Below are 13,803 nucleotides of genomic sequence, written 5' to 3'. Positions count from 1 at the left end.
GCAGGAGACCTACCCAGAGCCTGGTGTTGGCAGGTGATTTGTGTCACAAGTTGGAACCTCGCGTGTGCTGTGTTAGGGAAGAACAGCCACGTGACCAGGAATAGAAGTGATGCGATTATACAGCCAGACAGAAGTAATGATTAACTCTTGCCGGCTGCTCTCCGTCTCCAGTCTGCCGGCTGGCATTGTTTTCCCCTTCAAGTGCGGTGGGGACACAAATATGCAAGTTGTGAAGCTGGCAGCCGGTTGGGCGGGTTGAGGGGTCAAGGAATGGGCAAGGGGAGCGGCTGAGAAGAGAGTCTCTTGTTGGACTCACCCACAGTGAGGTGCAATTGCTGTCAGCAGTTTTGGTGTCCTCGTGTAGGTTAATTTGCAGGTTGAGTTGGTGGGGAGGAAGGCAAGTACAATGTTGGCATTCATTTTGAGAGGACTGGAATATAAAGGCAAGGATGTAACGCTGAGGCTTTATAAGGTACTGGTCGGACTGAACTGAGCGGTTTTGAGCTCCTTATCTCAGAAAGGTGTTGTGCTGATATTGGAGAGGGTCTCCAGGACGATCCCAGGAATGAAAGACATATGAGCAGCATTTGATGTATCTGGGCCTGTGCTTGCTGGAGTTTAGAAGAATGGGGGAGGGGATCTAATTGAAACCTATCAAATATTGAAAGGTCTTAATAGAGTGAATGTGGAGGGAATGTTTCCTGTAGTGGGGGAGTCCAGGACCAGGGAGCACAACCTCAGAGATAGCCACTCAGAACAGAACTGAGGAGGAATTTTTTTAGCCAGAAGATGGTGAATCGGTGAAATTCATTGCCACAGACCGCTGTGAAGTCATTGGGTATATTTAGAGTGAAGGTTGATAGTTTTTGTTTAGTTAGGGCATCAAAAGTTATGGGGAGAAGGCAGGAGTATGGAGTTGGGAAGTTGATGACACAAAGGTTGGGGGTGTTGTGGATAGTGTGGAGGGCTGTCAGAGATTACAGCGGGACAGTGATAGGATATGAAACTGGGCTGAGAAGTGGCAGATGGAGTTCAACCCAGATAATTGTGAGGTGGTTCATTTTGGTAGGTAAAATATGATGGTAGAATACAGTATTAATGGTAAGACTCTTGGCAGTGTGGAGAATCAGAGGGATCTTAGGGTCTGAGTCCATAGGACACTCAAAGCTGCTGCTCAGGTTGACTCTGTGGTTAAGAAGGCATACGGTGTATTGGCCTTCATCAATCGTGGGATTGAGTTTAAGAGCCGAGAGGTAATGTTACAGCCATATAGACCCTAGTCAGGCCCCACTTGGAGTACTGTGCTCAGTTCTGGTCATCCTAACTACAGGAAGGATGGGGAAACTATAGAAAGGGTGCAGAGGAGATTTACAAGGATGTTGCCTGGATTGGGGGGCATGCCTTATGAGAATAGGTTGAGTGATTTTGGCCTTTTTTCCTTGGAGTGGCAGAGGATGAGAGGTGACCTGATAGAGGTGTATAAGATGATGAGGAGCATTGATCGTGTGGATAGTCAGAGGCTTTGTCCCAGGCTGAAATGGCTATCACGAGAGGGCACAGTTTTAAGGTGCTTGGAAGTAGGTACAGAGGAGATGTACAGAGAGTGGTGAGTGTGTGGAATGGGCTGCTCGCGACGGTGGTGGAGGCGGATACGATAGGGTCTCTTAAGAGACTCCCGGATAGGTACATGGAGCTTAGGAAAATAGAGGGCTATAGTTAACGCTAGGTAAGTACATGTTCGGCACAGCATTGTGGACCGAAGGGCCTGTATTGAGCTGTAGGTTTTCTATGTTTCTATGGTAATAGATCAGTCATGATGGAACTGGTTTATTGGGCTGAATCGCCAAATGCTGCTCTGATTTCTTATGGTCTTATGGTCTTATGAGTTTTTAAGTTCACATCGACCAGGAGAACCAGTTCAGGTGTGTAGGGTGTGTCCTTCATATTGACCATGGCACACAGTCCAGGTACATGGGGTGTGACCTTCATATTGACCATGGGACACAGTTCAGGTGTGTAGGGTGTGTCCTTCATATTGACCATGGGACACAGTTCAGGTGTGTAGGGTGTGACCTTCATATTGACCATGGGACACAGTCTAGGTACATAGGGTGTGTCCTTCCAGGCCTGGCTGTGTTAAAGCATGTTCATTAAGGAAATGAACTTGTCTGGTATGGAAACAGCAAAGCCCAGGAACGGAAAAGAGTACAAAAAGTAGTAGATGCAGCTCAGTCAGCCCAGGTAAAGCCCTCCCCGCCTTTGACTACATCTACAAGGAACACTGACACAAGAAATCATCCGAGACCCCCACCATCCAGGACATGGTCTTGAAAGGTGATACAGGCGCCTCAGGACCCACACCACCAGCTTCAGCAATAGGCTTCTGAACCATTGCGGATAATTTCACTCACACAGCACTGAACTGTTCCCACAACCCGTGGACCCACTTTCAAAGACTTTAGTATTATTTATATTTTTATTGGCACAATTTGCCTTTTGCAGGTTGGTTGGTTGTCAGTCTTAGTTTATGTGTAGTTCTTCATAAATTTGATTGTACTTGGTCATTTTTGCATTCCTTATTTTATATATACTTATTGTAGTTGATAATTTTTTGTGTTGAAGTGTACTACTGCCACAGCACAAATTATTTCATGACACATACCAGGAATATTGAACTGGATGCTGATTCTAATTTCCCTGTCAATGCCCCCAAGACAGTGACTCTCTGAGTGGTATACATGTCATGTATGTACTCCCTTCCACCTCCATCTCACAGACTGCTGGCGTAACAGTTAGCTAGATTGTGAGACTTGCCCCAGGGCAATATAGAATCTGAATTATCTCCTAAACTGGGAGAAAACCTGATTCAAAGTTTCACCTAACCCCACACTGAACACTCCTGTAAAAATGACAGGATTATGACAGGGAATTGGTTTCAGAGGCGCTAAAGGAGAGGTGTGTTCTCCAGAGCAGTCCTGACATTTTCATACATCCAGAGTAGCAGACACAGAGTGCTGGAGGAACTCAGCGGGTCAGGCAGCGTCTATAGAGAGGAATTCACAGCTGCGTTTCAGGCTGAGCCCCTTCAGTAGGACTGCAAAGGAGGGGGGCAGGTACCAGAATAAGGTGAGGGGAGGGAAAGGGGTCACTGTTACACACTGAGGGACAGGTGTGCTTACACCTCCCTAATGAAAAACCAGGAAAGACAATTGTGTTGTCAGGGTCGTAGCAGTTGGCATAACGCACTACAGCCCCGGCAATTGGGGTTCAATTGCTGCCTTGTCTGTAAGGAGCTTGTACATTTTCCCCGTGTAACGTAGGTTTCCTCTGGGTGCTCCCATTTCCTTTCGTATTCCAGAGATGTAGGGGTTAGTAAGTTCTGGGCATGCTGTGTTGGCAGGGGAAGTGCGGTGACACTCTACGGTCTGCCCCCTGCCCCTAGCATATCCTTGGATGTTGACTCAAAACAACGCATTTCACTGATGTGTTGTGGGCTTTTCTTCACACTTTCAGTGAACTTTTGATGTCTCAATGTACGAGCTAATCTTTAATCTTTAATCTTTTTGGCCTTAGCCCCCAGTGTAGTTCCCAGTAAAATATAAACGAGTGTGCAGTGTTTTTCTATTCACGTTGACCAGGTGAAGAAGTCCCGGTATATGGGGAGTATGTCCTTCCAGGAGTGGCTGTTCTGGCCTGGCTAAACCTTGCACTTTGTTTTGATGAAACTATCTCTGGTTAGCCCTGACCTGCAGACTGAAGGGGCTGTTCATGTGCTCCACTGTTCCATGTTTAAATTGGCTGGTGAACGTTGCAACTGCAAAGTTAAGAGTGCTTTACTGTTCAAAGCGTTGTGAAATTTGTTGCTTTGCAAGACATCAAATATACTGTAGAATGAATTATAATAAAAGCCATAAAAAGATAAATAAGCAGTCAAAATGAGGTAAAAAGACAGAGGTAATGTTGTCTGAATGGGGAGTGCTGGGGTTTAGCTTGTTACTCTAAATTATAGTATTTTCTGTAAACTGGAGGTACTTTAACATGCCTTCTCTGTAACTGCAGCCTATCAACGCAGCTACAAAGAAGGCCAGACAGTGGCTATATTTCATTAGGAGTTTGAAGAGACGGTATGTCACAAAGACTCTTGCGAACTGTGTACTGCGGAGAGCATTCTAACCATTGTCTGGTATGGAGAGGTCACTGCACAGGTTCGAAATAAGCTGCAGAAAGTTGTAAACTCGGCCGGTTCCATCATGGGCACTAGCCTCCCCAGTATCCAGGACATCTTCAAGGAGCGATGCCTCAAAAAAGTGGCATCCATCATTAAGGACCCCCGTCACCCAGGGAGGGACATGTCTCCTCATTCCCACCATCAGGGAGGAGATACAGGAGCCTGACGGGACACAGTCATGAATTCAGGAACAGCTTCTTCCCCACCACCATCAGATTTCTGAATGGACAATGAACTTCATTTTTTAAGTTACCTAGGATTACCTTTTCCCTTACCTAGGGTTACCTAGTCATGAAAACTTCACTTTTTTTCTTATTTTGCACTGCTTATTTAATGTAACTTTTTAAATATAAATGAATTTACTGTCATTTACAGTTGTTTTTATTATAATGTATTGCAATGTACTGCTGCCACAAGACAACAAATTTCATGACATATGCTGGTGATATTAAACCTGATTCTGTCTATTCATGTGGTGCCTGTCATAACCACAGGGTGTTTCTTAGCACTTTCAAAATATAGATGTTTACAAGATTTTGAGAGGCGTAAATAGAGTAGATAGACAATATCTTTTCCCAGGGTAGAAATGTAGACATGTCTAATAAAAAAGGACATGCGTGCATTTAAGGTGGGAGGGAGTAATTTCAAAACATAAGTGAGGGACAAGTTCTTTTACCCAGAGAGTGGTTGGTGTCTGGAATGCGCTGCCTGGGATGGTGATAGAGGCAGATACATTAGAGACTTTTCAGAGACAATAAGATGGGCACATGAATGTGAGGAAAATTGAAGGATATGGACGTTGTGTAGGCAGAAGAGATTAGTTGCCATTTGATTATTAATTACTTGGTTTGGCATAAGATTGTGGGCCGAAGGGCCTGTTTCTGTGCTGTACTCTATGTGCTAAAATATTGGAGGAATTCAGCAGGTCAGGAAATATCTATGAAGAGGAATAAACAGTTATGTTTTGCACCAAGACGCTTCATCGGGACTGGAAGGGAAGGGGACAGAAACCAGACTAAGAAGCTGGGGGGGCTGGGAAGGAGACAAGCCAGTTGGTGATAGGCGAGGCCAGGTGAGGAGGAATGTGGGTTGGTGGGGGAGGGTAGATGAGGTGATAGTAGAAGAGGTGAGGGGCTGAAAAAGAAGGAAACTGTTCTACCTCAGTAATGATTTAGCCAGTATGAGCAGTATACAAGACAAGCTTTTCCATGGTAGTGTAGCAATTAGCTTGACATTATTACAGCTCGGGTATTGGAGTTCAGAATTCAACTCCAGTGCCCTCTGTCAGAAAGTTTGTATGTTCTCCCCGTTACTGCGTGGATTTCCTCCGGTTGCTCTGGTTTCCTCCCACAGTCTAAAAACGTGCCTGTTCGTAGGTTGAGTCCCTCCAGCATTTTGTGTGTGTTGCCGGTGAGTAGGTTAATTGGTCATTGTAAATTGTTCTGTGATTAGGCTGGGGGTAAATTGATGGGTTGGTGGGCTAGAAGGTTCCTCGCTATATCTCTAAATAAAAATGAAGCAGCCTCCCAAAATTCTCCAGGAAGAGGCAAAAGAATGCCCCAAGTTCACTTGCTCTGAAGGGGTTGGTTCTATCTATCAGAGGCCTTCAACTGGTCTCAGTGCAGGCACTCATGTGGCGAAATGAGGATCAAAACCAACTGGCACTGAAGTAATGGTGTAAAATGATTACCAGTCTTCTCCCACACAGTACGCTGGAGGAACTCAACAGTGTCTATGCAAGAGGACGGTTCAGGCTGAGGTTCAAAACTGCTTAATGTTATTTACAGTATTCAAGTGTGAAGGAGAACAAAGTAATTGTTGTTATGCTTCCGATGCAGCACCAGAGAAAACCTCAATAAGATGAAGAGCACAATAAGTAAAAATATATAAGTGCCAGTGTTGCTAGGCTGTACAGGGTGACTGACAGGAAATAATGAAGTAATGGGTGGGGGTGTTGATCATCCTGACTGCTTGGGAAGGTATTTAAAGGTAACTGTTTTCGAGTCTGCTGGTCTTGGTGTGGATGTTACGTAGCCTCGTTCCTGATGGGAGTGGGACAAACAGTCCATGAGCAGGGTGGGTGGGATCCTTCATGATGTTACCGGCCCTTTGCCTTTTCCAGCCGCTTTCTGTATCTGTGTCCTCGATGGTGGATAGGTTGGTGCCGGTAGTGCATTGGCAGTTTTGACTCCCCGTTATGGACCCTTCCTGTCCATAGCAGGGTAGTTTCTGTACCAAGCAGTGATGCAGAAGGTCGTGAGTACGGAGGAGCGTAGTCCAGCTCTCTTCAGCCTCCTCAAACAGTAGAGGCATCACTGAGCTTTCTCACATAGGACCCTTCATCAGGATACCTGCCTGCTTTGAATCCAGCTGTTGTGGGCAAATTGAGCAAGTTTAAAGAAACAAGTTCCATTACCTGAATAAACCTTTCACAACTGGCCCTCACAGAAAGCCCGTCTAACTACCTTTGCTGATTTGACGGCGGTGACAGAGTTTTTAATCCTTACCTCCTGCCCTTTTCCAGCTGACAATAATTGCCTGTCATTTCAGTGAAGCTGTTAATGTCTTTCATGTAAATAATTTATTGCCTTCATTAACATAAGATCATAAGACACAGGAGCAGAATTAGGCCATTCAGCCCATCGAGGCTGCTCTACCATTCCATCATGATTTATTATCCTTCTCATCCCGTCCCCAATCTCCTGCCTTCTTCCCGTATCCTTTGATGCACTGACTAATCAATCTCGCTTTAAATATACCCAATGACATGTCCTCCACAGCCACCTTTGGCAATGAATTCCACACACTCAGTGTCCTCATTTGAGAGATTTCAACGAGATCCCCATTTATTCTTTTAAATTTCAGCAAATGTAGACCCAGAGCCATCAAATGCTCCTTGTACATTAAACCCTTCATTCCCAGCGTCATTTTCATGGACCTCCTCTGGATTCTGTCCAGTGCCAGCACATCCTTTCTTAGAGAAGTCAGTCCTGACAAAGGGTCTTGGCCCAAAACATCGACTGTTTATTCCTCTCCATACATGCTCCCTGACCTGTTGAGTTCCTCCAGCATTTTGTGTGTGTTGCTCTGGATTTACGGCATCTGCAGAATTTCTTACGTTTATTACCAGATTTCCCTCTCTCGGTGTGACTTTTCTTGCGCTCTGTTTCAATGACCTCATCCAAATTTTATGGATCTTGGACAGAAGTTGGCTGTAGACCATGTTTTTAAAAAAAATCACACTTGGTTATTTATTATTATAATGCGCGCCCCCCCCTCCCAATTACTTCACATGCTTGAGGGTTTGAAAGAGTTCAGTCATGCCCTTAAACGGAAAATCATGCAAAGATGAGTGAATACAGCCCAGTCCATCACGGGTAAAGCCTTCCCCACCACTGAGCACATCAATGTGGAATGTTGGGGCAGGAAAGCAGTGCCCGTCACTGGGGACTGCCACCAGCCTCAGGAACAGTTATCACCCCTCAACCATCAGCTCTTAGACCAGTGGGGATAACTTCCTTCACCCCACCACTGAACTGTTCCCACAACCTACGGACTCACTTTGTTCTCAATATTTATTGCTTATTTATTTATTATTTTGTTTTGCAGAGTTTGTTGTCTTTTACCATAGGTTTTGAACATCCGAGTTGGTGCGATTTTTCATTGATTTTATTATGGATTTATTGAGAAAAGGGAATCTCAAGAGTTGTGGCACATATGTTCTTTGATATTAGAGTATTGAACTTGGAAGACCATGCGGGGGGGGCGGGGATACCAAATATGTTTTCACATACAGGTACGGCACACTGAGTGACTATGACCCACCCCCACCCAAGTAAAAGGGTAGGTTAGCTTTATTTGTCACGTGTACATCGAAACGAACAGTGAAGTGCGTTGTTTGTGTCATCAGATCAGCGAGGACTGGGCTGGGCAGCTGCAAGTGTGGCCACGCATTCAGCTTTTAGATAAATTGCCATCCTTGGCATAATAACTTAAAATTGAGATGAGGAGGAATTTCTTAGACAGCTATGGAGGACAACTCATTGGGTATATTTAAAGCGGAGGTTGATGGGTTCTTGGTTAGTCAGGGCATCAAACGTTTCGGGGAGAAGGCAGGAGAATGAGTTTGAGAGGGGTAATAAATCAGCCATGATGGAATGACAGACCAGACTTTATGGGCCGAATGGCCTAATTCTGCCCTTTTGTTTTATGGTTAATGGGGTTGAGAGGGATAATAAATCAGCTATGATGGAATGGCGGAGCAGACGTGATGGGCCGAATGGCCTAATTCTGTTCCTAAGTTTTACAGTTTTAAGATTTAGATGTATCTTTGTGTGAAATTTGTTTCTGGCCCCTTTACTAAATTTGTACTTAAATCTCTTAACTGCATAAAATAATCATCTACATGTACCGCATCATAAAATAAAGGATGTGAAGACTCCAAAAACAATTACATTCTGTCTGGGAATAAATTGTTTTATGCTGTAACTCCTGTGCCCTCCCTTTAAGGGCTTCACTTATTTCGAATGGCAAAGGCAGTAATTGCCTGCAGACAGAGTTGCAGCCTATAATTTGCATGGCTGATGAGAAATTTTTGACAATGAATGAACACTGTGTAGCCATTCACAGTAATCTACTCTGTCCCATTCACAGTAATCTGCTGCCTGCCCCAGTCACGGTAATCTGCTCTGCCCCAGTCACAGTAATCTGCTCTGTCCCAGTCACAGTAATCTGCTCTGTCCCAGTCACAGTAATCTGCTCTGTCCTATTCACAGTAATCTGCTCTGTCCCATTCACAGTAATCTACTCTGTCCCATTCACAGTAATCTGCTGCCTGCCCCAGTCACAGTAATCTGCTCTGTCCTATTCACAGTAATCTGATCTCGGTCCCATTCACAGTAATCTGCTGCCTGCCCCAGTCACAGAAATCTGCTCTGACCCATTCACAGTAATCTGCTGCCTGCCCCATTCACAGTAATCTGCTCTGTCCCAGTCACAGAAATCTGCTGCCTGCCCCATTCACAATAATCTGCTCTGTCCCATTCACAGGAGACAGGTTTTCTTAGACAAAAGGAATGGGCCTTGCTTCCTTTTGCTGGATTTTATTGTTGAGGTTCCAGTCGCCACAGTGAATGGCAGAAACCCTTTGTTCGTTCTCTCTCTCTCTCTCTCTCTCTCTCTCTCTCTTCCCCCCCCCCCCCTTACAAACCTGCATCTTCAGGCTGTAAAATTGTGCTCCTATCTTTTCTTTGTCCTTCCCCACATCCTCATCCCCATCACCCATACTCGTTCTGGGACCTGTACTCATGGGAGTTTGGAAGAATAAGTGAGGATCTCATTGAAAACCACCAGATATTGAAAGGCCCTTGTTAGAGTGGATGTAGGGAGGATGTGTCCTGTAGTGGGGGAGTCTGGGACCAGAGGGCACAGCCTCATCTCTGTTCTAAAGGGAAGTCCCTCGATTCTGAGGCTGTGCCCTCTGGTTCTACACTCCCCCCGCAATAGGAAACATATTATTTAGGCCTTTCAGTATTCGATAGATTTATACGAGATATCCCCGCCCCCATTCGTCTGAACTCCAGTGAGTACAGGCCCAGAGCCATCATAAACTGCTCACATGTTAACCCTCTCATTCCTGGGATCATTTGCAGTTTGTCTCTTCTGCAAATCATTTGTTTGTCGGTATGTTTATGTATAGTTTTACATAAGTTCTATTGCAGTTCTTTATTCCTGCAGGACAATGAATCTCAGGGTTGTATAGTATATGGTAACGTACCCTATACTTACTTTGATAATAAATTTACTTTGAAGTTTGTAGTATTGAGCAAGGTGAGTGAACTGGCCGGTTACCAGTTCCTGATACAAAGTTCAAAATAAATTTATTAATTCAAAGTACATTTGTGTCACCATATACAACCCTGAGATTCATTTCCTTGCAGGCATTCACAGTAAATATAAAGAAACACAATGGAATCAATGAAAGACCACACCCAACAGAGACGGACAAACAACAAAAGGCAACAAAATGTACAAATACAAAAAAAACACCAAAATAATAATACATAAATAATAAATATCGAGAAAGTGAGATGAAGAGTCCTTGAAAGTGAGTCCTTAGGTTGTGGGAACAGTTCGGTGTTGTGTTGAGTGAAGTTATCCCCTCTGGTTCAGGAGCCTGATGGTTGAGGGGTAATAACTATTCCTGAGCCTGGTGGTGTGAGTCCTGAGGCTCTCTACCTCCTTCCTGATGGCAGCATTGAGAAGAGAGCATGGTCAGCGTGGTGGGAGTCCCTGATGATGTGTGCTGTTTTCCTGCAACAGTGCTCCGTGTGAATGTGCTCAATGGTGGGAGGTCTTTTCCTGTGGTGAACAGAGCCATATCCACCACTTCTTAAACAACAGGAGTTCTGCAGATGCTGGAAATTCAAGCAACACGCATCAAAGTTGCTGTTGAACGCAGCAGGCCAGGCAGCATCTGTAGGAAGAGGTACAGTCGATGTTTCAGGCCGAGACCCTTCGTCAGGACTAACTGAAGGAAGAGTGAGTAAGAGATTTGAAAGTGGGAGGGGGACTAACTCTTCCTGACGAAAGTCCTGACGAAGGGTCTCGGCCTGAAACGTCGACTGTACCTCTTCCTAGGGATGCTGCCTGGCCTGCTGCGTTCACCAGCAACTTTGATGTGTGTTGCTCCACTATTTCTTGTTGTCTTTTTCGTTCAAGGGCATTACTGTTTCCGTACCAGGCTGTGATGCAGGCATTCTGAATGCTTTCCACTTCACACCTATAGGAGTTTGCCAGAGTTTTAGATGACATCATTAGAACTAAAGTTGTGGGTTGTTGGATTAAGGAAAGACAGAGAGAGGGAGCAGAAAGAATCACAACTGTAAACAAACTCAGCACTTATAAAACATTCATGTGTGAGCGCACAGTCTAGATGTTAATCACTTAGCCTAGATTTCAATTAGTTACAGGGGTGTACTTGTCTTAGTATTGGTAAGCTTTCTGACTGACAGACAATCTGTAATGAACTTTTAACTAAATGCAGGAGGTGATACTCATTAGTGCAGTGTTTAGCATGACGTTATTTACAGTGCCAACAATCACCGGTCGGGGTTCAATTCTTGCCACTGTCTGTAAGGAGTTTGTTTGTTCTCCCCATAACCGTGCGTATTTCCTCTGGGTGCTCGGGTTTCCTCCCACATTCCAAAGAAATACCGGTTAGGGTTAGCAAGTTGTGGGTGTGTTACATTGGCACTGGATGTGTGGCTCACTTGTGGGCTACCCAGCATAGTCCTCACTGAGTTAATGAATGCTAATGATGCATTTCACTGTATGTTTATGTACATGTGGCACATAAAGCTAATCTTTAAAACTATAGCTAGGTATCGTTTAGCTTGCTAGAACAGAAACCAGAAGAGGAGGGTGTGCGTGGTATGCGTTCCGTGGTGTAGCAGAGTTAAAGCTTCTCAGTATCAGTAGAAGATTCTGTTCTTTGATCTATGGCCTTCAGTGTATTGATGATTTGAGGTGTATGATGATTACAAAAATGTTGCTGGGACTTGAGAACCTGAGTTATACAGAAAGGCTGGATAGGTTGGAACTTTATTCCTTGGACTGGAGGAGATTGAGTGGAGATATGATGGATGTCACAACTGTAAACAAACCCAGCACTTATAATCCACTGAGGTTGGGTGAGACTAAAACTGGAGGTCATGAGTTAAGGGTTAAAAGGAATCTGAGAGGGAAATCTTCACTGAGAGGGTGGTGAGAGTGTGGAACGAGCTGCCAGTGGAAATCGTGTATGAGGGTTTGATTGCAACAATTAAGAGAAATTTGCATAGGTACATGGATGGGAGGGTATGGGGGGCAACGGTGCAGGTGTAGGTCGATGAGACTATGCAGAATAATAGTTTGGCATGGATTAGATAGGCCGAAGGGCTTGTTTCTGTACAGTAGTACTCTATAACTCTAGGTTGGGTTTTGGTGCTAATGGTCAGTGGATTTGCCATTGGTTCAGGAAGACTATCCAACTCCATTCCCCTCTTCCATGGACATGGTTATTTCAATGATGTTTTATTTCTGTAAATAATGAGCAAATTCTATGACTTTGGATGCTGGTTTAAGGTAAAAGGCTAAAGGTTTTCTTTTCCCTTCCTTCTGCAGAATCGCGAATAAGTCAGGAGCTGGGAAGTCAATCGCACTGGTGCGTTGTTGCATACTGGGAGGAGAGGACGCGAGTGGGACGTCTCTACACTGTCCAGGAACCCTCCCTGGATATTTTCTATGATCTACCTCACGGGAATGGTTTCTGCCTTGGACAGTTGAACTCTGACAACAAAAGCCAATTGGTGACCAAAGTGCGGAGTAAAATCGGTTACGGAATTCAGCTGAGCAAAGAGCCAGACGGTGTGTGGGTCTACAATCGCAGCAACTACCCAATCTTCATTAAGTCGGTCACACTGGACAACCCAGACTCCAGGACGTTACTGGTGCACAAAGTATTCCCGGGCTATTCCATCAAGGCTTTCGACTACGAGAAGTCTTACACCTTGCAGAGACCCAACGACCATGATTTCACGCACGAGCCATGGTCCGGGTTCAGTGTTCAGATTAGTTTTGTAAAAGGCTGGGGCCAATGTTACACAAGACAGTTCATAACCAGCTGCCCTTGTTGGCTGGAGGTGTTCCTCGATAGTCGATAGAGCAGTGTTATTAAAGGAGAGATGCTTTCAATGAAAAGTAATGAGATTTAATAAAAGAAAAGTGTATTTTATGTTATATATAAATATATTATATTACTTGTAAATATGAAGACATTTTATAGCATTATTTATGTATTGTGCAATGTGTAAACCAGACAATTAAAAATGCACTTTGCTTAATATAAATGCAAATAAGATGAAAACGCCAAAATTTAAATAACACAAATTGGTGTTCTTATGGGTGCTGAAACCAAGAAGAATGTTTTTTTTTAAAATAGAGGAGTTTATGTTCAAGTGGAAAAATAAAATTGTACACCTGATTTAACAAATGTAATTTGGCTGTCTCTTTCAGGTGAAGGGAAAATAATTCCCACAGTAATTAGTGAAGAGTAGGGGTCTGTTCTGGAACTTAGAACAGGGCAGGCCCTGCGGTCCATGGGTTGTGCTGACCTTTAAGCTTTTTTAAAGATGATCTAACCCTTCCCTCCCACATAGCCCTCCATGTTTCTGTCATCCATGTGCCTATCTAAGAGCTTTTCAAATGTCCCTAATGTATCTGTCTCTCCCACCACCCCAGCAGGACATTCCATGCACCGGTCACTCTCTGTGTAAAAAAAAAACAACAACTACCTCTGACATCCTCCCTATACTTCTTTCCAGTCATCTTAAAGTTCTGCCCCCTTGTATTACTAGTTTTTCTCTGAGAAAAAGCCTCTGGCTATCTACTCGATCTATTATTCTCATCATCTTGTACATCTCTATCAATTCACCTTTCATCCTCCTCCACTCCAAAGAGAAAAGCCAGATCACTCAACCTTATCTTCACAAGTCATGCTCTTTAATCCAGGCAACATCCTGGTAAATTGCCTCTGC

At 44.3% G+C, this 13,803-nt stretch overlaps 1 protein-coding gene across 2 annotated transcripts in view; it reads left to right on the top strand.

The window, feature by feature from the left end:
* Positions 1-13,261, top strand: part of smad7 (SMAD family member 7) — a 44,372-nt gene extending 31,111 nt beyond the window's left edge. For both annotated transcript variants that reach the window (XM_072252179.1, XM_072252177.1), the window contains exon 4: positions 12,392-13,261. In XM_072252179.1, the coding sequence (XP_072108280.1) occupies positions 12,392-12,930 (539 nt within the window). In that variant the 3' untranslated portion in view covers positions 12,931-13,261. The remainder of the gene's footprint in view (positions 1-12,391) is intronic.
* Positions 13,262-13,803: the final 542 nt, after the last annotated feature.

The sequence above is a fragment of the Mobula birostris genome, chromosome 3, assembly GCF_030028105.1.
Source record: "Mobula birostris isolate sMobBir1 chromosome 3, sMobBir1.hap1, whole genome shotgun sequence".
NCBI classification, from domain to species: domain Eukaryota; kingdom Metazoa; phylum Chordata; class Chondrichthyes; order Myliobatiformes; family Myliobatidae; genus Mobula; species Mobula birostris.
Note: the sequence above shows the minus strand (reverse complement) of the source record. Positions and strands in the feature narration are given on the sequence as shown.